Here is a 23,354-nt window from a genome sequence, read left to right as displayed (position 1 = left end):
AAAGCTCGCGAGGACAGCAAAGCTTGCGAGGACAGCAAAAGTCGCAAGGACAGCACGGCTCGCGAGGACAGCACAGCTTGCGAGGACAGCTCAACTTGAGAGGACAGCTCAACTTGAGAGGACAGCTCAACTTTGGAGGACAGCTCAACATAAGAGGGCAGCTCAACTTGAGAGGACAGCTCAACTTGAGAGGACAGCTCAACTTGAGAGGACAGCTCAACTTGAGAGGACAGCTCAACTAGAGATGACAGCTCAACTAGAGAGGACAGCTCAACATGATAGGACAGCTCAACTTGAGAGGATAGCTCAACTTGAGAGGACAGCTCAACTAGAGAGGACAGCTCAACTTGAGAGGTCAGCTCAACTTGAGAGGACAGCTCAACTTGAGAGGACAGCTCAACTTGAGAGGACAGCTCAACTTGAGAGGACAGCTCAACTTGAGAGGACAGCTTAACTAGAGATGACAGCTCAACTAGAGAGGACAGCTCAACATGATAGGACAGCTCAACTTGAGAGGACAGCTCAACTTGAGAGGACAGCTCAACTAGAGAGGACAGCTCAACTTGAGAGGTCAGCTCAACTTGAGAGGACAGCTCAACTTGAGAGGACAGCTCAAATTGAGAGGACAGCCCAACCTGAGAGGACAGCACAACGTGAGAGGACAGCTCAACTTGAGTGGGCAGCTCAACTTGAGAGGACAGCTCAACTTGAGAGGACAGCCCAACTTGAGAGGACAGCACTACTTGAGAGGAAAGCACAACATGTGAAGACAGCAAAGCTTGCGAAGGCAGCACGGCTGGCGAGGAAAGCACGGCTTGCGAGGACAGCAAGGCTTGCGATGACAGCACAGCTTGCGAGGACAGTACAGCTTGCGAGGACAGCGCAGCTTGCGAGGACAGCACAGCTTGCGAGGACAGCACAGCTAACGAGGACAGCACAGCTTGCGAGGACAGCACAGCTTGCGAGGACAGCACAGCTTGCGAGGACAGCACAGCTTGCGAGGACGGCACAGCTTGCGAGGACGGCACAGCTTACAAAGACGGCACAGCTTGCGAGCACAGCACAGCTTGCGAGGACAGCACAGCTTGCGAGGACAACACAGGTTGCGGGGACAGCACAGCTTGCGTGGACAGCACAGGTTGCGAGGACAGCACAGCTTGCGAGGACAGCACAGCTTGCGAGGACAGCACAGCTTGCGAGGACAGCATAGCTCGCGAGGACAGGACAGCTTGCGAGGACAGCACAGCTTGCGAGGATGGCACAGCTTGCGAGGACGGCACAGCTTGCAAGGACATCACAGCTTGTGAGGACAGCTCAACTTGAGAGGACAGCTGAACTTGAGAGGACAGCTCAACTTGAGAGGACAGCTCAACTTCAGAGGACAGCAAAACTTGAGAGGACTGCTCAACTTGAGAGGGCTGCTCAGCTTCAGAGGGCAGCTCAACTTGAGAGGGCAGCTCAACTTGAGAGGGCAGCTCAACTTGAGAGGGCAGCTCAACTTGAGAGGGCAGCTCAACTTCAGTGTACAGCTCAACTTGAGAGGAAATCTCAACCTGAGAGGACACCTCAACCTGAGAGGACAGCTCAACTTGAGAGGACAGCACAACTTACAAGGACAGGAAAGCTTGCGAGGACAGCAAAGCTTGTGAGGACAGCAAAGCTTGTGAGGACAGCACGGCTTGCGAGGACAGCAAGGCTTGCGTGGACAGCACGGCTTCCGAGGACAGCACGGCTTGCAAGGACAGCACGGCTTGTGAGGACAGCACACCTGGCGAGGACAGCACGGCTTGCAAGGACAGCACGGCTTGCGAGGACAGCTCAACTTGAGAGGACAGCTCAACTTGAGAGGACAGCTCAACTTGCGAGGACAGGTCAACTTGAGAGGGCAGCTCAACTTGACAGCTCAACTTGAGAGGACAGCTCAACTTAAGAGGGCAGCTCAACTTGAGAGGGCAGCTCAACTTGAGACGACAGCACAGCTTGCGAGGACAGCACAGCTTGCGCGGACAGCACAGCTTGCGAGGACAGCACAGCTTGCGAGGACAGCAAAGCTTGCGAGGACAGCACGGCTTGCGAGGACAGCACGGCTTGCGAGGACAGCACGGCTTGCGAGGACAGCACAGCTTGCGAGGACAGCACAGCTTGCAAGGACAGCACAGCTTGCGAGGCCAGCAAGGCTTGCGAGGACAGTACAGCTTACGAGGACAGCTCTACTTGAAAGGACAGCTCAACTTGAGAGGACAGCTCAACTTGAGAGGACAGCTCAACTTTAGAGGACAGCTCATCTTGAGAGGACAGCTCAACTTGAGAGGACAGCTCAACTTGAGAGGACAGCTCAACTTGAGTGGACAGCTCAACTTGAGAGGACAGCTCAACTTGAGAGGACAGCTACACTTGAGAGGACAGCTCAACTTGAGGGGACAGCACAACTTGAGAGGACAGCACAACTTGAGAGGACAGCTCATCTTGAGAGGACAGCTCAACTTGAGAGGACAGCTCAACTTGAGAGGGCAGCTTAGCTTAACAGGACTGCTCAACTTGTGAGGACACCACTACTTGAGAGGAAAGCACAACTTTCGAGGACAGCAAAGCTTGCAAGGACAGCACAGCTTGCGAGGACAGCACGGCTTGCGAGGACAGCTCAATATGAGAGAACAACTCAACTTGAGAGGACAGCTCAACTTGAGAGGACAGCTCAACTTGACAGGACAGTCCAACTGAAGAGGACAGCTCAACTTTAAAGGACAGCACAACTTCCGAGGACAGCACAACTTGCGAGGACAGCAAAGCTAGCGATGACAGTACGGCTTGCGAGGACAGCACGGCTTCCGACGACAGCACGGCTTGCAAGGACAGCACGGCTTGCGAGGACAGCACGTCTTGCGAGGACAGCACGGCTTGCGAGGACAGCACGGCTTGCGAGGACAGCACAGGTTGCGAGGACAGCACAGCTTGCGAGGAGAGCACAGCTTGCGAGGACAGCACGGCTTGGGAGGACAGCTCAACTTGAGAGGACAGCTCAACTTGAGAGGACAGCTCAACTTGAGAGGACAGCTCAACTTGAGAGGACAGCTCAACTTGAGAGGACAGCTCAACTTGAGAGGACAGCTCAACTTGAGAGGGCAGCTCAACTTGAGAAGACAGCTCAACTTGAGAGGACAGCTCAACTTGAGAGGACAGCTCAACTTGAGAGGACAGCTCATCTAGAGAGGACAGCTCATCTAGAGAGGACAGCTCAACCTCAGAGGACAGCTCAACTTGAAGGAGAGCTCAACTTGAGAGGACATCTCAATTTGAGAGGTCAGCTCAACTTGAGAGGACAGCTCAACTTTAGAGGACAGCTCAACTTCAAAGGACAGCTCAAGTTGAGAGGACAGCTCTACTAGAGAGGGCAGCTCAACTTGAGAGGACAGCACGGCTTGCGAGAACAGCACAGCTTGCGAGGACAGCACAGCTTGCGAGGACAGCATTACTTGAGAGGACAGCTCAACTTGAGAGGACAGCTCAACTTTGGAGGACAGCTCAACATAAGAGGGCAGCTCAACTTGAGAGGGCAGCTCAACTTGTGAGGACAGCTGAACTTGAGAGGGCAGCACAACTTGCGAGGACTGCACAACTTGCGAGAACAGCAAAGGTCGCAAGGACAGCAAAGCTCGCGAGGACAGCAAAGCTCACGAGGACAGCAAAGCTCGCAAGGACAGCACGGCTCGCGAGGACAGCATGGCTTGCGAGGACAGCATGGCTTGCGAGGACAGCACGGCTTGCGAGGACAGCACGGCTCGCGAGGACAGCACGGTATGCGAGGACAGCACGGCTTGCGATGACAGCACAGCTTGCGAGGACAGTACAGCTTGCGAGGACAGCGCAGCTTGCGAGGACAGCACAGCTTGCGAGGACAGCACAGCTTGCGAGGACAGCACAGCTTGCGAGGACGGCACAGCTTGCGAGGACGGCACAGCTTACAAAGACGGCACAGCTTGCGAGGACAACACAGGTTGCGGGGACAGCACAGCTTGCGTGGACAGCACAGGTTGCGAGGACAGCACAGCTTGCGAGGACAGCACGGCTTGCGAGGACAGCACAGCTTGCGAAGACAGCACAGCTTGCGAGGACAGCATAGCTTGCGAGGACAGGACAGCTTGCGAGGACAGCACAGCTTGTGAGGATGGCTCAGCTTGCAAGGACGGCACAGCTTGCGAGGACGGCACAGCTTGCAAGGACATCACAGCTTGTGAGGACAGCTCAACTTGAGAGGACAGCTCAACTTGACAGGACAGCTCAACTTGAGAGGACAGCTCAACTTCAGAGGACAGCAAAACTTGAGAGGACTGCTCAACTTGAGAGGGCTGCTCAGCTTCAGAGGGCAGCTCAACTTGAGAGGGCAGCTCAACTTGAGAGGGCAGCTCAACTTGAGAGGGCAGCTCAAATTGAGTGTACAGCTCAACTTGAGAGGAAATCTCAACCTGAGAGGACACCTCAACCTGAGAGGACAGCTGAACTTGAGAGGACAGCACAACTTACGAGGACAGGAAAGCTTGCGAGGACAGCAAAGCTTGTGAGGACAGCAAAGCTTGTGAGGACAGCACGGCTTGCGAGGACAGCAAGGCTTGCGTGGACAGCACGGCTTCCGAGGACAGCACGGCTTGCAAGGACAGCACGGCTTGCGAGGACAGCACAGCTTGCGAGGACAGCACAGCCTGCGAGGACAGCACAGCTTGCGAGGACAGCACAGCTTGCGAGGACAGCATTACTTGAGAGGACAGCTCAACTTGAGAGGACAGCTCAACTTTGGAGGACAGCTCAACATAAGAGGGCAGCTCAACTTGAGAGGGCAGCTCAACTTGAGAGGGCAGCTCAACTTGAGAGGGCAGCTCAACTTGTGAGGACAGCTGAACTTGAGAGGGCAGCACAACTTGCGAGGACTGCACAACTTGCGAGAACAGCAAAGGTCGCGAGGACAGCAAAGCTCGCGAGGACAGCAAAGCTTGCGAGGACAGCAAAAGTCGCAAGGACAGCACGGCTCGCGAGGACAGCACAGCTTGCGAGGAGAGCACAGCTTGCGAGGACAGCACAAATTGTGGGGACAGCACAGCTTTCGAGGACAGCACAGCTTGCGATGACAGCACAACTTGCGAGGACAGCACGGCTTGCGAGGACAGCTCAACTTGAGAGGACAGCTCAACTTGAGAGGACAGCTCAACTTTGGAGGACAGCTCAACATAAGAGGGCAGCTCAACTTGAGAGGACAGCTCAACTTGAGAGGACAGCTCAACTTGAGAGGACAGCTCAACTTGAGAGGACAGCTCAACTAGAGATGACAGCTCAACTAGAGAGGACAGCTCAACATGATAGGACAGCTCAACTTGAGAGGACAGCTCAACTTGAGAGGACAGCTCAACTAGAGAGGACAGCTCAACTTGAGAGGTCAGCTCAACTTGAGAGGACAGCTCAACTTGAGAGGACAGCTCAACTTGAGAGGACAGCTCAACTTGAGAGGACAGCTCAACTTCAGAGGACAGCAAAACTTGAGAGGACTGCTCAACTTGAGAGGGCTGCTCAGCTTCAGAGGGCAGCTCAACTTGAGAGGGCAGCTCAACTTGAGAGGGCAGCTCAACTTGAGAGGGCAGCTCAACTTGAGAGGGCAGCTCAACTTCAGTGTACAGCTCAACTTGAGAGGAAATCTCAACCTGAGAGGACACCTCAACCTGAGAGGACAGCTCAACTTGAGAGGACAGCACAACTTACAAGGACAGGAAAGCTTGCGAGGACAGCAAAGCTTGTGAGGACAGCAAAGCTTGTGAGGACAGCACGGCTTGCGAGGACAGCAAGGCTTGCGTGGACAGCACGGCTTCTGAGGACAGCACGGCTTGCAAGGACAGCACGGCTTGTGAGGACAGCACACCTGGCGAGGACAGCACGGCTTGCAAGGACAGCACGGCTTGCGAGGACAGCTCAACTTGAGAGGACAGCTCAACTTGAGAGGACAGCTCAACTTGCGAGGACAGCTCAACTTGAGAGGACAGCTCAACTTGACAGCTCAACTTGAGAGGACAGCTCAACTTAAGAGGGCAGCTCAACTTGAGAGTGCAGCTCAACTTGAGACGACAGCACAGCTTGCGAGGACAGCACAGCTTGCGCGGACAGCACAGCTTGCGAGGACAGCACAGCTTGCGAGGACAGCAAAGCTTGCAAGGACAGCACGGCTTGCGAGGACAGCACGGCTTGCGAGGACAGCACGGCTTGCGAGGACAGCACAGCTTGCGAGGACAGCACAGCTTGCAAGGACAGCACAGCTTGCGAGGCCAGCAAGGCTTGCGAGGACAGCACAGCTTACGAGGACAGCTCTACTTGAAAGGACAGCTCAACTTGAGAGGACAGCTCAACTTGAGAGGACAGCTCAACTTTAGAGGACAGCTCAACTTGAGAGGACAGCTCAACTTGAGAGGACAGCTCAACTTGAGAGGACAGCTCAACTTGAGTGGACAGCTCAACTTGAGAGGACAGCTCAACTTGAGAGGACAGCTACACTTGAGAGGACAGCTCAACTTGAGGGGACAGCACAACTTGAGAGGACAGCACAACTTGTGAGGACAGCTCAACTTGAGAGGACAGCTCAACTTGAGAGGACAGCTCAACTTGAGGGGGCAATTCAACTTGAGAGGGCAGCTTAGCTTAACAGGACTGCTCAACTTGTGAGGACACCACTACTTGAGAGGAAAGCACAACTTTCGAGGACAGCAAAGCTTGCAAGGACAGCACAGCTTGCGAGGACAGCACGGCTTGCGAGGACAGCTCAATATGAGAGAACAACTCAACTTGAGAGGACAGCTCAACTTGAGAGGACAGCTCAACTTGAGAGGACAGTCCAACTGAAGAGGACAGCTCAACTTTAAAGGACAGCACAACTTCCGAGGACAGCACAACTTTCGAGGACAGCAAAGCTAGCGATGACAGTACGGCTTGCGAGGACAGCACGGCTTCCGACGACAGCACGGCTTGCGAGGACAGCATGGCTTGCGAGGACAGCACGTCTTGCGAGGACAGCACGGCTTGCGAGGACAGCACGGCTTGCGAGGACAGCACAGGTTGTGAGGACAGCACAGCTTGCGAGGAGAGTACAGCTTGCGAGGACAGCACAGCTTGCGAGGAGAGCTCAACTTGAGAGGACAGCTCAACTTGAGAGGACAGCTCAACTTGAGAGGACAGCTCAACTTGAGAGGACAGCTCAACTTGAGAGGACAGCTCAACTTGAGAGGACTGCTCAACTTGAGAGGACAGCTCAACTTGAGAGGACAGCTCAACTTGAGAGGACAGCTCAACTTGAGAGGACAGCTCAACTTGAGAGGACAGCTCATCTAGAGAGGACAGCTCATCTAGAGAGGACAGCTCAACTTGAAGGAGAGCTCAACTTGAGAGGACAGCTCAACTTGAGAGGACAGCTCAACTTGAGAGGACAGCTCAACTTGAGAGGTCAGCTCAACTTGAGAGGACAGCTCAACTTTAGAGGACAGCTCAACTTCAAAGGACAGCTCAAGTTGAGAGGACAGCTCTACTAGAGAGGGCAGCTCAACTTGAGAGGGCAGCTCAACTTGAGAGGGCAGCTCAACTTGTGAGGACAGCTGAACTTGAGAGGGCAGCACAACTTGCAAGGACTGCACAACTTGCGAGAACAGCAAAGGTCACGAGGACAGCAAAGCTCGCGAGGACAGCAAAGCTCGCGAGGACAGCAAAGCTCGCAAGGACAGCACGGCTCGCGAGGACAGCATGGCTTGCGAGGACAGCACGGCTTGCGAGGACAGCACGGCTTGCGAGGACAGCACGGCTTGCGAGGACAGCACGGCTCGCGAGGACAGCACGGTATGCGAGGACAGCACGGCTTGCGATGACAGCACAGCTTGCGAGGACAGTACAGCTTGCGAGGACAGCGCAGCTTGCGAGGACAGCACAGCTTGCGAGGACAGCACAGCTTGCGAGGACAGCACAGCTTGCGAGGACGGCACAGCTTGCGAGGATGGCACAGCTTACAAAGACGGCACAGCTTGCGAGGACAGCACAGCTTGCGAGGACAGCACAGCTCGCGAGGACAACACAGGTTGCGGGGACAGCACAGCTTGCGTGGACAGCACAGGTTGCGAGGACAGCACAGCTTGCGAGGACAGCACGGCTTGCGAGGACAGCACAGCTTGCGAAGACAGCACAGCTTGCGAGGACAGCATAGCTTGCGAGGACAGGACAGCTTGCGAGGACAGCACAGCTTGTGAGGATGGCTCAGCTTGCGAGGACGGCACAGCTTGCGAGGACGGCACAGCTTGCAAGGACATCACAGCTTGCGAGAACAGCTCAACTTGAGAGGACAGCTCAACTTGACAGGACAGCTCAACTTGAGAGGACAGCTCAACCTCAGAGGACAGAAAAACTTGAGAGGACTGCTCAACTTGAGAGGGCTGCTCAGCTTCAGAGGGCAGCTCAACTTGAGAGGGCAGCTCAACTTGAGAGGGCAGCTCAACTTGAGAGGGCAGCTCAAATTGAGTGTACAGCTCAACTTGAGAGGATATCTCAACCTGAGAGGACACCTCAACCTGAGAGGACAGCTGAACTTGAGAGGACAGCACAACTTACGAGGACAGGAAAGCTTGTGAGGACAGCAAAGCTTGTGAGGACAGCAAAGCTTGTGAGGACAGCACGGCTTGCGAGGACAGCAAGGCTTGCGTGGACAGCACGGCTTCCGAGGACAGCACGGCTTGCAAGGACAGCACGGCTTGCGAGCACAGCACAGCTTGCGAGGACATCACAGCTTGCGAGGACAGCACAGCTTGCGAGGACAGCACAGCTTGCGAGGACAGCATTACTTGAGAGGACAGCTCAACTTGAGAGGACAGCTCAACTTTGGAGGACAGCTCAACATAAGAGGGCAGCTCAACTTGAGAGGGCAGCTCAACTTGAGAGGGCAGCTCAACTTGAGAGGGCAGCTCAACTTGTGAGGACAGCTGAACTTGAGAGGGCAGCACAACTTGCGAGGACTGCACAACTTGCGAGGACAGCAAAGGTCGCGAGGACAGCAAAGCTCGCGAGGACAGCAAAGCTTGCGAGGACAGCAAAAGTCGCAAGGACAGCACGGATCGCGAGGACAGCACAGCTTGCGAGGAGAGCACAGCTTGCGAGGACAGCACAAATTGGGAGGACAGCACAGCTTTCGAGGACAGCACAGGTTGCGATGACAGCACAACTTGCGAGGACAGCACGGCTTGCGAGGACAGCTCAACTTGAGAGGACAGCTCAACATGAGAGGACAGCTCAACTTTGGAGGACAGCTCAACATAAGAGGGCAGCTCAACTTGAGAGGACAGCTCAACTTGAGAGGACAGCTCAACTTGAGAGGACAGCTCAACTTGAGAGGACAGCTCAACTAGAGATGACAGCTCAACTAGAGAGGACAGCTCAACATGATAGGACAGCTCAACTTGAGAGGACAGCTCAACTTGAGAGGACAGCTCAACTAGAGAGGACAGCTCAACTTGAGAGGTCAGCTCAACTCTAGAGGACAGCTCAACTTGAGAGGACAGCTCAACTTGAGAGGACAGCTCAACTTGAGAGGACAGCTCAACTTGAGAGGACAGCTCAACTTGAGAGGACAGCACAACCTGAGAGGACAGCACAACGTGAGAGGACAGCTCAACTTGAGTGGGCAGCCCAACTTGAGAGGGCAGCTCAACTTGAGAGGACAGCCCAACTTGAGAGGACAGCACTACTTGAGAGGAAAGCACAACATGCGAAGACAGCAAAGCTTGCGAAGACAGCACGGCTGGCGAGGAAAGCACGGCTTGCGAGGACAGCAAGGCTTGCGATGACAGCACAGCTTGCGAGGACAGTACAGCTTGCGAGGACAGCGCAGCTTGCGAGGACAGCACAGCTTGCGAGGACAGCACAGCTAACGAGGACAGCACAGCTTGCGAGGACAGCACAGCTTGCGAGGACAGCACAGCTTGCGAGGACAGCACAGCTTGCGAGGACGGCACAGCTTGCGAGGACGGCACAGCTTACAAAGACGGCACAGCTTGCGAGCACAGCACAGCTTGCGAGGACAGCACAGCTTGCGAGGACAACACAGGTTGCGGGGACAGCACAGCTTGCGTGGACAGCACAGGTTGCGAGGACAGCACGTCCTGCGAGGACAGCACAGCTTGCGAGGACAGCACAGCTTGCGAGGACAGCATAGCTTGCGAGGACAGGACAGCTTGCGAGGACAGCACAGCTTGCGAGGATGGCACAGCTTGCGAGGACGGCACAGCTTGCAAGGACATCACAGCTTGCGAGGACAGCTCAACTTGAGAGGACAGCTGAACTTGAGAGGACAGCTCAACTTGAGAGGACAGCTCAACTTCAGAGGACAGCAAAACTTGAGAGGACTGCTCAACTTGAGAGGGCTGCTCAGCTTCAGAGGGCAGCTCAACTTGAGAGGGCAGCTCAACTTGAGAGGGCAGCTCAACTTGAGAGGACAGCTCAACTTGAGAGGACAGCCCAACTTGAGAGGACAGCACTACTTGAGAGGAAAGCACAACATGCGAAGACAGCAAAGCTTGCGAAGACAGCACGGCTGGCGAGGAAAGCACGGCTTGCGAGGACAGCAAGGCTTGCGATGACAGCACAGCTTGCGAGGACAGTACAGCTTGCGAGGACAGCGCAGCTTGCGAGGACAGCACAGCTTGCGAGGACAGCACAGCTAACGAGGACAGCACAGCTTGCGAGGACAGCACAGCTTGCGAGGACAGCACAGCTTGCGAGGACAGCACAGCTTGCGAGGACAACACAGGTTGCGGGGACAGCACAGCTTACAAAGACGGCACAGCTTGCGAGCACAGCACAGCTTGCGAGGACAGCACAGCTTGCGAGGACAACACAGGTTGCGGGGACAGCACAGCTTGCGTGGACAGCACAGGTTGCGAGGACAGCACAGCTTGCGAGGACAGCACAGCTTGCGAGGACAGCACAGCTTGCGAGGACAGCATAGCTTGCGAGGACAGGACAGCTTGCGAGGACAGCACAGCTTGCGAGGATGGCACAGCTTGCGAGGACGGCACAGCTTGCAAGGACATCACAGCTTGCGAGGACAGCTCAACTTGAGAGGACAGCTGAACTTGAAGGGCAGCTCAACTTGAGAGGACAGCTCAACTTCAGAGGACAGCAAAACTTGAGAGGACTGCTCAACTTGAGAGGGCTGCTCAGCTTCAGAGGGCAGCTCAACTTGAGAGGGCAGCTCAACTTGAGAGGGCAGCTCAACTTGAGAGGGCAGCTCAACTTGAGAGGGCAGCTCAACTTCAGTGTACAGCTCAACTTGAGAGGAAATCTCAACCTGAGAGGACACCTCAACCTGAGAGGACAGCTCAACTTGAGAGGACAGCACAACTTACAAGGACAGGAAAGCTTGCGAGGACAGCAAAGCTTGTGAGGACAGCAAAGCTTGTGAGGATAGCACGGCTTGCGAGGACAGCAAGGCTTGCGTGGACAGCACGGCTTCCGAGGACAGCACGGCTTGCAAGGACAGCACGGCTTGTGAGGACAGCACACGTGGCGAGGACAGCACGGCTTGCAAGGACAGCACGGCTTGCGAGGACAGCTCAACTTGAGAGGACAGCTCAACTTGAGAGGACAGCTCAACTTGCGAGGACAGCTCAACTTGAGAGGACAGCTCAACTTGACTGCTCAACTTGAGAGGACAGCTCAACTTAAGAGGGCAGCTCAACTTGAGAGTGCAGCTCAACTTGAGACGACAGCACAGCTTGCGAGGACAGCACAGCTTGCGCGGACAGCACAGCTTGCGAGGACAGCACAGCTTGCGAGGACAGCAAAGCTTGTGAGGACAGCACGGCTTGCGAGGACAGCACGGCTTGCGAGGACAGCACGGCTTGCGAGGACAGCACAGCTTGCGAGGACAGCACAGCTTGCAAGGACAGCACAGCTTGCGAGGCCAGCAAGGCTTGCGAGGACAGTACAGCTTACGAGGACAGCTCTACTTGAAAGGACAGCTCAACTCGAGAGGACAGCTCAACTTGAGGGGACAGCTCAACTTTAGAGGACAGCTCAACTTGAGAGGACAGCTCAACTTGAGAGGACAGCTCAACTTGAGAGGACAGCTCAACTTGAGTGGACAGCTCAACTTGAGAGGACAGCTCAACTTGAGAGGACAGCTACACTTGAGAGGACAGCTCAACTTGAGGGGACAGCACAACTTGAGAGGACAGCACAACTTGTGAGGACAGCTCAACTTGAGAGGACAGCTCAACTTGAGAGGACAGCTCAACTTGAGAGGGCAATTCAACTTGAGAGGGCAGCTTAGCTTAACAGGACTGCTCAACTTGCGAGGACACCACTACTTGAGAGGAAAGCACAACTTTCGAGGACAGCAAAGCTTGCAAGGACAGGACAGCTTGCGAGGACAGCACGGCTTGCGAGGACAGCTCAATATGAGAGAACAACTCAACTTGAGAGGACAGCTCAACTTGAGAGGACAGCTCAACTTGAGAGGACAGTCCAACTGAAGAGGACAGCTCAACTTTAAAGGACAGTACAACTTCCGAGGACAGCACAACTTGCGAGGACAGCAAAGCTAGCGATGACAGTACGGCTTGCGAGGACAGCACGGCTTCCGACGACAGCACGGCTTGCGAGGACAGCACGGCTTGCGAGGACAGCACGTCTTGCGAGGACAGCACGGCTTGCGAGGACAGCACGGCTTGCGAGGACAGCACAGGTTGCGAGGGCAGCACACCTTGCGAGGAGAGCACAGCTTGCGAGGACAGCACGGCTTGCGAGGACAGCTCAACTTGAGAGGACAGCTCAACTTGAGAGGACAGCTCAACTTGAGAGGACAGCTCAACTTGAGAGGACAGCTCAACTTGAGAGGACAGCTCAACTTGAGAGGACAGCTCAACTTGAGAGGACAGCTCAACTTGAGAGGACAGCTCAACTTGAGAGGACAGCTCAACTTGAGAGGACAGCTCAATTTGAGAGGACAGCTCATCTAGAGAGGACAGCTCATCTAGAGTGGACAGCTCTACCTCAGAGGACAGCTCAACTTGAAGGAGAGCTCAACTTGAGAGGACATCTCAATTTGAGAGGTCAGCTCAACTTGAGAGGACAGCTCAACTTTAGAGGACAGCTCAACTTCAAAGGATTGCTCAAGTTGAGAGGACAGCTCTACTAGAGAGGGCAGCTCAACTTGAGAGGACAGCACGGCTTGCGAGAACAGCACAGCTTGCGCGGACAGCACAGCTTGTGAGGACAGCATTACTTGAGAGGACAGCTCAACTTGAGAGGACAGCTCAACTTTGGAGGACAGCTCAACATAAGAGGGCAGCTCAACTTGAGAGGGCAGCTCAACTTGTGAGGACAGCTGAACTTGAGAGGGCAGCAGAACTTGCGAGGACTGCACAACTTGCGAGAACAGCAAAGGTCGCGAGGACAGCAAAGCTCGCGAGGACAGCAAAGCTCGCGAGGACAGCAAAGCTCGCAAGGACAGCACGGCTCGCGAGGACAGCATGGCTTGCGAGGACAGCACGGCTTGCGAGGACAGCACGGCTTGCGAGGATAGCACGGCTTGCGAGGACAGCACGGCTCGCGAGGACAGCACGGTATGCGAGGACAGCACGGCTTGCGATGACAGCACAGCTTGCGAGGACAGTACAGCTTGCGAGGACAGCGCAGCTTGCGAGGACAGCACAGCTTGCGAGGACAGCACAGCTTGCGAGGACAGCACAGCTTGCGAGGATACACAGCTTGCGAGGACGGCACAGCTTACAAAGACGGCACAGCTTGCGAGGACAGCACAGCTTGCGAGGACAGCACAGCTTGCGAGGACAACACAGGTTGTGGGGACAGCACAGCTTGCGTGGACAGCACAGGTTGCGAGGACAGCACAGCTTGCGAGGACAGCACGGCTTGCGAGGACAGCACAGCTTGCGAAGACAGCACAGCTTGCGAGGACAGCATAGCTTGCGAGGACAGGACAGCTTGCGAGGACAGCACAGCTTGTGAGGATGGCTCAGCTTGCGAGGACGGCACAGCTTGCGAGGACGGCACAGCTTGCAAGGACATCACAGCTTGCGAGGACAGCTCAACTTGAGAGGACAGCTCAACTTGACAGGACAGCTCAACTTGAGAGGACAGCTCAACTTCAGAGGACAGCAAAACTTGAGAGGACTGCTCAACTTGAGAGGGCTGCAAAGCTTCAGAGGGCAGCTCAACTTGAGAGGGCAGCTCAACTTGAGAGGGCAGCTCAACTTGAGAGGGCAGCTCAAATTGAGTGTACAGCTCAACTTGAGAGGAAATCTCAACCTGAGAGGACACCTCAACCTGAGAGGACAGCTGAACTTGAGAGGACAGCACAACTTACGAGGACAGGAAAGCTTGCGAGGACAGCAAAGCTTGTGAGGACAGCAAAGCTTGTGAGGACAGCACGGCTTGCGAGGACAGCAAGGCTTGCGTGGACAGCACGGCTTCCGAGGACAGCACGGCTTGCAAGGACAGCACGGCTTGCGAGGACAGCACAGCTTGCGAGGACAGCACAGCTTGCGAGGACAGAACAGCTTGCGAGGACAGCACAGCTTGCGAGGACAGCATTACTTGAGAGGACAGCTCAACTTGAGAGGACAGCTCAACTTTGGAGGACAGCTCAACATAAGAGGGCAGCTCAACTTGAGAGGGCAGCTCAACTTGAGAGGGCAGCTCAACTTGAGAGGGCAGCTCAACTTGTGAGGACAGCTGAACTTGAGAGGGCAGCACAACTTGCGAGGACTGCACAACTTGCGAGAACAGCAAAGGTCGCGAGGACAGCAAAGCTCGCGAGGACAGCAAAGCTTGCGAGGACAGCAAAAGTCGCAAGGACAGCACGGCTCGCGAGGACAGCACAGCTTGCGAGGACAGCTCAACTTGAGAGGACAGCTCAACTTGAGAGGACAGCTCAACTTTGGAGGACAGCTCAACATAAGAGGGCAGCTCAACTTGAGAGGACAGCTCAACTTGAGAGGACAGCTCAACTTGAGAGGACAGCTCAACTTGAGAGGACAGCTCAACTAGAGATGACAGCTCAACTAGAGAGGACAGCTCAACATGATAGGACAGCTCAACTTGAGAGGACAGCTCAACTTGAGAGGACAGCTCAACTAGAGAGGACAGCTCAACTTGAGAGGTCAGCTCAACTTGAGAGGACAGCTCAACTTGAGAGGACAGCTCAACTTGAGAGGACAGCTCAACTTGAGAGGACAGCTCAACTTGAGAGGACAGCTCAACTAGAGATGACAGCTCAACTAGAGAGGACAGCTCAACATGATAGGACAGCTCAACTTGAGAGGACAGCTCAACTTGAGAGGACAGCTCAACTAGAGAGGACAGCTCAACTTGAGAGGTCAGCTCAACTTGAGAGGACAGCTCAACTTGAGAGGACAGCTCAAATTGAGAGGACAGCCCAACCTGAGAGGACAGCACAACGTGAGAGGACAGCTCAACTTGAGTGGGCAGCTCAACTTGAGAGGACAGCTCAACTTGAGAGGACAGCCCAACTTGAGAGGACAGCACTACTTGAGAGGAAAGCACAACATGTGAAGACAGCAAAGCTTGCGAAGGCAGCACGGCTGGCGAGGAAAGCACGGCTTGCGAGGACAGCAAGGCTTGCGATGACAGCACAGCTTGCGAGGACAGTACAGCTTGCGAGGACAGCGCAGCTTGCGAGGACAGCACAGCTTGCGAGGACAGCACAGCTAACGAGGACAGCACAGCTTGCGAGGACAGCACAGCTTGCGAGGACAGCACAGCTTGCGAGGACAGCACAGCTTGCGAGGACGGCACAGCTTGCGAGGACGGCACAGCTTACAAAGACGGCACAGCTTGCGAGCACAGCACAGCTTGCGAGGAGAGCACAGCTTGCGAGGACAACACAGGTTGCGGGGACAGCACAGCTTGCGTGGACAGCACAGGTTGCGAGGACAGCACAGCTTGCGAGGACAGCACAGCTTGCGAGGACAGCACAGCTTGCGAGGACAGCATAGCTCGCGAGGACAGGACAGCTTGCGAGGACAGCACAGCTTGCGAGGATGGCACAGCTTGCGAGGACGGCACAGCTTGCAAGGACATCACAGCTTGTGAGGACAGCTCAACTTGAGAGGACAGCTGAACTTGAGAGGACAGCTCAACTTGAGAGGACAGCTCAACTTCAGAGGACAGCAAAAGTTGAGAGGACTGCTCAACTTGAGAGGGCTGCTCAGCTTCAGAGGGCAGCTCAACTTGAGAGGACAGCTCAACTTGAGAGGACAGCTCAACTTGAGAGGACAGCTCAACTTGAGTGGACAGCTCAACTTGAGAGGACAGCTCAACTTGAGAGGACAGCTCAACTTTAGAGGACAGCTCAACTTGAGAGGACAGCTCAACTTGAGAGGACAGCTCAACTTGAGAGGACAGCTCAACTTGAGTGGACAGCTCAACTTGAGAGGACAGCTCAACTTGAGAGGACAGCTACACTTGAGAGGACAGCTCAACTTGAGGGGACAGCACAACTTGAGAGGACAGCACAACTTGTGAGGACAGCTCAACTTGAGAGGACAGCTCAACTTGAGAGGACAGCTCAACTTGAGAGGGCAATTCAACTTGAGAGGGCAGCTTAGCTTAACAGCACTGCTCAACTTGCGAGGACACCACTACTTGAGAGGAAAGCACAACTTTCGAGGACAGCAAAGCTCGCAAGGACAGCACAGCTTGCGAGGACAGCACGGCTTGCGAGGACAGCTCAATATGAGAGAACAACTCAACTTGAGAGGACAGCTCAACTTGAGAGGACAGCTCAACTTGAGAGGACAGACCAACTGAAGAGGACAGCTCAACTTTAAAGGACAGCACAACTTCCGAGGACAGCACAACTTGCGAGGACAGCAAAGCTAGCGATGACAGCACGGCTTGCGAGGACAGCACGGCTTCCGACGACAGCACGGCTTGCGAGGACAGCACGGCTTGCGAGGACAGCATGTCTTGCGAGGACAGCACGGCTTGCGAGGACAGCACGGCTTGCGAGGACAGCACAGGTTGCGAGGAAAGCACAGCTTGCGAGGAGAGCACAGCTTGCGATGACAGCACGGCTTGCGAGGACAGCTCAACTTGAGAGGACAGCTCAACTTGAGAGGACAGCTCAACTTGAGAGGACAGCTCAACTTGAGAGGACAGCTCAACTTGAGAGGACAGCTCAACTTGAGAGGACAGCTCAACTTGAGAGGACAGCTCAACTTGAGAGGACAGCTCAACTTGAGAGGACAGCTCAACTTGAGAGGACAGCTCAACTTGAGAGGACAGCTCATCTAGAGAGGACAGCTCATCTAGAGAGGACAGCTCAACTTCAGAGGACAGCTCAACTTGAAGGAGAGCTCAACTTGAGAGGACATCTCAATTTGAGAGGTCAGCTCAACTTGAGAGGACAGCTCAACTTTAGAGGACAGCTCAACTTCAAAGGACAGCTAAAGTTGAGAGGACAGCTCTACTAGAGAAAGCAGCTCAACTTGAGAGGACAGCACGGCTTGCGAGAACAGCACAGCTTGCGAGGACAGCACAGCTTGCGAGGACAGCATTACTGGAGAGGACAGCTCAACTTGAGAGGACAGCTCAACTTTGGAGGACAGCTCAACATAAGAGGGCAGCTCAACTTGAGAGGGCAGCTCAACTTGAGAGGGCAGCTCAACTTGAGAGGGCAGCTCAACTTGAGAGGGCAGCTCAACTTGTGAGGACAGCTGAACTTGAGAGGGCAGCACAACTTGCGAGGACTGCACAACTTGCGAGAACAGCAAAGGTCGCGAGGACAGCAAAGCTCGCGAGGACAGCAAAGCCTGCGAGGACAGCAAAGCTCGCAAGGACAGCACGGCTCGCGAGGACAGCATGGCTTGCGAGGACAGCACGGCTTGCGAGGACAGCACGGCTTGCGAGGACAGCACGGCTTGCGAGGACAGCACGGCTCGCGAGGACAGCACGGTATGCGAGGACAGCACGGCTTGCGATGACAGCACAGCTTGCGAGGACAGTACAGCTTGCGAGGACAGCGCAGCTTGCGAGGACAGCACAGCTTGCGAGGACAGCACAGCTTGCGAGGACAGCACAGCTTGCGAGGACGGCACAGCTTGCGAGGACGGCACAGCTTACAAAGACGGCACAGCTTGCAAGGACAGCACAGCTTGCGAGGACAGCACAGCTTGCGAGGACAACACAGGTTGCGGGGACAGCACAGCTTGCGTGGACAGCACAGGTTGCAAGGACAGCACAGGTTGCGAGGACAGCATGGCTTGCGAGAACAGCACAGCTTGCGAAGACAGCACAGCTTGCGAGGACAGCATAGCTTGCGAGGACAGGACAGCTTGCGAGGACAGCACAGCTTGTGAGGATGGCTCAGCTTGCGAGGACGGCACAGCTTGCGAGGACGGCACAGCTTGCAAGGACATCACAGCTTGCGAGGACAGCTCAACTTGAGAGGACAGCTCAACTTGACAGGACAGCTCAACTTGAGAGGACAGCTCAACTTCAGAGGACAGCAAAACTTGAGAGGACTGCTCAACTTGAGAGGGCTGCTCAGCTTCAGAGGGCAGCTCAACTTGAGAGGGCAGCTCATCTTGAGAGGGCAGCTCAACTTGAGAGGGCAGCTCAAATTGAGTGTACAGCTCAACTTGAGAGGAAATCTCAACCTGAGAGGACACCTCAACCTGAGAGGACAGCTGAACTTGAGAGGACAGCACAACTTACGAGGACAGGAAAGCTTGCGAGGACAGCAAAGCTTGTGAGGACAGCAAAGCTTGAGAGGACAGCACGGCTTGCGAGGACAGCAAGGCTTGCGTGGACAGCACGGCTTCCGAGGACAGCACGGCTTGCAAGGACAGCACGGCTTGCGAGGACAGCACAGCTTGCGAGGACAGCACAGCTTGCGAGGACAGCACAGCTTGCGAGGACAGCACAGCTTGCGAGGACAGCATTACTTGAGAGGACAGCTCAACTTGAGAGGACAGCTCAACTTTGGAGGACAGCTCAACATAAGAGGGCAGCTCAACTTGAGAGGGCAGCTCAACTTGAGAGGGCAGCTCAACTTGAGAGGGCAGCTCAACTTGTGAGGACAGCTGAACTTGAGAGGGCAGCACAACTGGCGAGGACTGCACAACTTGCGAGAACAGCAAAGGTCGCGAGGACAGCAAAGCTCATGAGGACAGCAAAGCTTGTGAGGACAGCAAAAGTCGCAAGGACAGCACGGCTCGCGAGGACAGCACAGCTTGCGAGGAGAGCACAGCTTGCGAGGACAGCACAAATTGGGAGGACAGCACAGCTTTCGAGGACAGCACAGCTTGCGATGACAGCACAACTTGCGAGGACAGCACGGCTTGCGAGGACAGCTCAACTTGAGAGGACAGCTCAACTTGAGAGGACAGCTCAACTTTGGAGGACAGCTCAACATAAGAGGGCAGCTCAACTTGAGAGGACAGCTCAACTTGAGAGGACAGCTCAACTTGAGAGGACAGCTCAACTTGAGAGGACAGCTCAACTAGAGATGACAGCTCAACTAGAGAGGACAGCTCAACATGATAGGACAGCTCAACTTGAGAGGACAGCTCAACTTGAGAGGACAGCTCAACTAGAGAGGACAGCTCAACTTGAGAGGTCAGCTCAACTTGAGAGGACAGCTCAACTTGAGAGGACAGCTCAACTTGAGAGGACAGCTCAACTTGAGAGGACAGCTCAACTTGAGAGGACAGCTCAAATTGAGAGGACAGCCCAACCTGAGAGGACAGCACAACGTGAGAGGACAGCTCAACTTGAGTGGGCAGCTCAACTTGAGAGGACAGCTCAACTTGAGAGGACAGCCCAACTTGAGAGGACAGCACTACTTGAGAGGAAAGCACAACATGCGAAGACAGCAAAGCTTGCGAAGGCAGCACGGCTGGCGAGGAAAGCACGGCTTGCGAGGACAGCAAGGCTTGCGATGACAGCACAGCTTGCGAGGACAGTACAGCTTGCGAGGACAGCGCAGCTTGCGAGGACAGCACAGCTAACGAGGACAGCACAGCTTGCGAGGACAGCACAGCTTGCGAGGACAGCACAGCTTGCGAGGACAGCACAGCTTGCGAGGACGGCACAGCTTGCGAGGACGGCACAGCTTACAAAGACGGCACAGCTTGCGAGCACAGCACAGCTTGCGAGGACAGCACAGCTTGCGAGGACAACACAGGTTGCGGGGACAGCACAGCTTGCGTGGACAGCACAGGTTGCGAGGACAGCACAGCTTGCGAGGACAGCACAGCTTGCGAGGACAGCACAGGTTGCGAGGACAGCATAGCTTGCGAGGACAGGACAGCTTGCGAGGACAGCACAGCTTGCGAGGATGGCACAGCTTGTGAGGACGGCACAGCTTGCAAGGACATCACAGCTTGCGAGGACAGCTCAACTTGAGAGGACAGCTGAACTTGAGAGGACAGCTCAACTTGAGAGGACAGCTCAACTTCAGAGGACAGCAAAACTTGAGAGGACTGCTCAACTTGAGAGGGCTGCTCAGCTTCAGAGGGCAGCTCAACTTGAGAGGGCAGCTCAACTTGAGAGGGCAGCTCAACTTGAGAGGGCAGCTCAACTTGAGAGGGCAGCTCAACTTCAGTGTACAGCTCAACTTGAGAGGAAATCTCAACCTGAGAGGACACCTCAACCTGAGAGGACAGCTCAACTTGAGAGGACAGCACAACTTACAAGGACAGGAAAGCTTGCGAGGACAGCAAAGCTTGTGAGGACAGCAAAGCTTGTGAGGACAGCACGGCTTGCGAGGACAGCAAGGCTTGCGTGGACAGCACGGCTTCCGAGGACAGCACGGCTTGCAAGGACAGCACGGCTTGTGAGGACAGCACACCTGGCGAGGACAGCACGGCTTGCAAGGACAGCACGGCTTGCGAGGACAGCTCAACTTGAGAGGACAGCTCAACTTGAGAGGACAGCTCAACTTGCAAGGACAGCTCAACTTGAGAGGACAGCTCAACTTGACAGCTCAACTTGAGAGGACAGCTCAACTTAAGAGGGCAGCTCAACTTGAGAGGGCAGCTCAACTTGAGACGACAGCACAGCTTGCGAGGACAGCACAGCTTGCGCGGACAGCACAGCTTGCGAGGACAGCACAGCTTGCGAGGACAGCAAAGCTTGCGAGGACAGCTTGGCTTGCGAGGACAGCACGGCTTGCGAGGACAGCACGGCTTGCGAGGACAGCACAGCTTGCGAGGACAGCACAGATTGCAAGGACAGCACAGCTTGCGAGGCCAGCAAGGCTTGCGAGGACAGTACAGCTTACGAGGACAGCTCTACTTGAAAGGACAGCTCAACTTGAGAGGACAGCTCAACTTGAGGGGACAGCTCAACTTTAGAGGACAGCTCAACTTGAGAGGACAGCTCAACTTGAGAGGACAGCTCAACTTGAGAGGACAGCTCAACTTGAGTGGACAGCTCAACTTGAGAGGACAGCTCAACTTGAGAGGACAGCTACACTTGAGAGGACAGCTCAACTTGAGGGGACAGCACAACTTGAGAGGACAGCACAACTTGTGAGGACAGCTCAACTTGAGAGGACAGCTCAACTTGAGAGGACAGCTCAACTTGAGAGGGCAATTCAACTTGAGAGGGCAGCTTAGCTTAACAGGACTGCTCAACTTGCGAGGACACCACTACTTGAGAGGAAAGCACAACTTTCGAGGACAGCAAAGCTTGCAAGGACAGCACAGCTTGCGAGGACAGCACGGCTTGCGAGGACAGCTCAATATGAGAGAACAACTCAACTTGAGAGGACAGCTCAACTTGAGAGGACAGCTCAACTTGAGAGGACAGTCCAACTGAAGAGGACAGCTCAACTTTAAAGGACAGTACAACTTCCGAGGACAGCACAACTTGCGAGGACAGCAAAGCTAGCGATGACAGTACGGCTTGCGAGGACAGCACGGCTTCCGACGACAGCACGGCTTGCGAGGACAGCACGGCTTGCGAGGACAGCACGTCTTGCGAGGACAGCACGGCTTGCGAGGACAGCACGGCTTGCGAGGACAGCACAGGTTGCGAGGGCAGCACACCTTGCGAGGAGAGCACAGCTTGCGAGGACAGCACGGCTTGCGAGGACAGCTCAACTTGAGAGGACAGCTCAACTTGAGAGGACAGCTCAACTTGAGAGGAGAGGACAGCTCAACTTGAGAGGACAGCTCAACTTGAGAGGACAGCTCAACTTGAGAGGACAGCTCAACTTGAGAGGACAGCTCAACTTGAGAGGACAGCTCAACTTGAGAGGACAGCTCAAGTTGAGAGGACAGCTCATCTAGAGAGGACAGCTCATCTAGAGTGGACAGCTCTACCTCAGAGGACAGCTCAACTTGAAGGAGAGCTCAACTTGAGAGGACATCTCAATTTGAGAGGTCAGCTCAACTTGAGAGGACAGCTCAACTTTAGAGGACAGCTCAACTTCAAAGGATTGCTCAAGTTGAGAGGACAGCTCTACTAGAGAGGGCAGCTCAACTTGAGAGGACAGCACGGCTTGCGAGAACAGCACAGCTTGCGCGGACAGCACAGCTTGCGAGGACAGCATTACTTGAGAGGACAGCTCAACTTGAGAGGACAGCTCAACTTTGGAGGACAGCTCAACATAAGAGGGCAGCTCAACTTGAGAGGGCAGCTCAACTTGTGAGGACAGCTGAACTTGAGAGGGCAGCAGAACTTGCGAGGACTGCACAACTTGCGAGAACAGCAAAGGTCGCGAGGACAGCAAAGCTCGCGAGGACAGCAAAGCTCGCGAGGACAGCAAAGCTCGCAAGGACAGCACGGCTCGCGAGGACAGCATGGCTTGCGAGGACAGCACGGCTTGCGAGGACAGCACGGCTTGCGAGGATAGCACGGCTTGCGAGGACAGCACGGCTCGCGAGGACAGCACGGTATGCGAGGACAGCACGGCTTGCGATGACAGCACAGCTTGCGAGGACAGTACAGCTTGCGAGGACAGCGCAGCTTGCGAGGACAGCACAGCTTGCGAGGACAGCACAGCTTGCGAGGACAGCACAGCTTGCGAGGATACACAGCTTGCGAGGACGGCACAGCTTACAAAGACGGCACAGCTTGCGAGGACAGCACAGCTTGCGAGGACAGCACAGCTTGCGAGGACAACACAGGTTGCGGGGACAGCACAGCTTGCGTGGACAGCACAGGTTGCGAGGACAGCACAGCTTGCGAGGACAGCACGGCTTGCGAGGACAGCACAGCTTGCGAAGACAGCACAGCTTGCGAGGACAGCATAGCTTGCGAGGACAGGACAGCTTGCGAGGACAGCACAGCTTGTGAGG

The 23,354-nt window shown here is 55.1% G+C and overlaps 4 protein-coding genes across 4 annotated transcripts; 3 read left to right on the top strand and 1 right to left on the bottom strand.

The window, feature by feature from the left end:
• Positions 1–460: 460 nt before the first annotated feature.
• Positions 461–1,210, top strand: LOC124575379 (calponin homology domain-containing protein DDB_G0272472-like). Its single transcript, XM_047131182.1, has one exon. The coding sequence runs from the start codon at positions 461–463 to the stop codon at positions 1,208–1,210; it is 750 nt and encodes a 249-aa protein (XP_046987138.1).
• Positions 1,211–7,764: 6,554 nt separating this feature from the next.
• Positions 7,765–8,349, top strand: LOC124575378 (prestalk protein-like). Its single transcript, XM_047131181.1, has one exon. The coding sequence runs from the start codon at positions 7,765–7,767 to the stop codon at positions 8,347–8,349; it is 585 nt and encodes a 194-aa protein (XP_046987137.1).
• A 266-nt stretch (positions 8,350–8,615) lies between these two features.
• Positions 8,616–10,214, bottom strand: LOC124575377. Its single transcript, XM_047131180.1, has 2 exons — positions 10,064–10,214; positions 8,616–10,018 (listed from the first exon to the last, which is right to left on the bottom strand). The coding sequence occupies exons 1-2, from the start codon at positions 10,212–10,214 to the stop codon at positions 8,616–8,618; spliced, it is 1,554 nt and encodes a 517-aa protein (XP_046987136.1).
• Positions 10,215–11,053: 839 nt separating this feature from the next.
• LOC124575375 (seminal vesicle major clotting proteins-like) lies at positions 11,054–12,251 on the top strand. The gene is made up of 2 exons (XM_047131179.1): positions 11,054–11,442; positions 11,921–12,251. The coding sequence occupies exons 1-2, from the start codon at positions 11,054–11,056 to the stop codon at positions 12,249–12,251; spliced, it is 720 nt and encodes a 239-aa protein (XP_046987135.1).
• Positions 12,252–23,354: the final 11,103 nt, after the last annotated feature.

Source organism: Schistocerca americana, unplaced genomic scaffold (assembly GCF_021461395.2).
Source record: "Schistocerca americana isolate TAMUIC-IGC-003095 unplaced genomic scaffold, iqSchAmer2.1 HiC_scaffold_240, whole genome shotgun sequence".
NCBI classification, from domain to species: domain Eukaryota; kingdom Metazoa; phylum Arthropoda; class Insecta; order Orthoptera; family Acrididae; genus Schistocerca; species Schistocerca americana.
The sequence above is the reverse complement of the archived record's forward strand: the minus strand, read 5'-3'. Positions and strand labels throughout refer to the sequence as shown.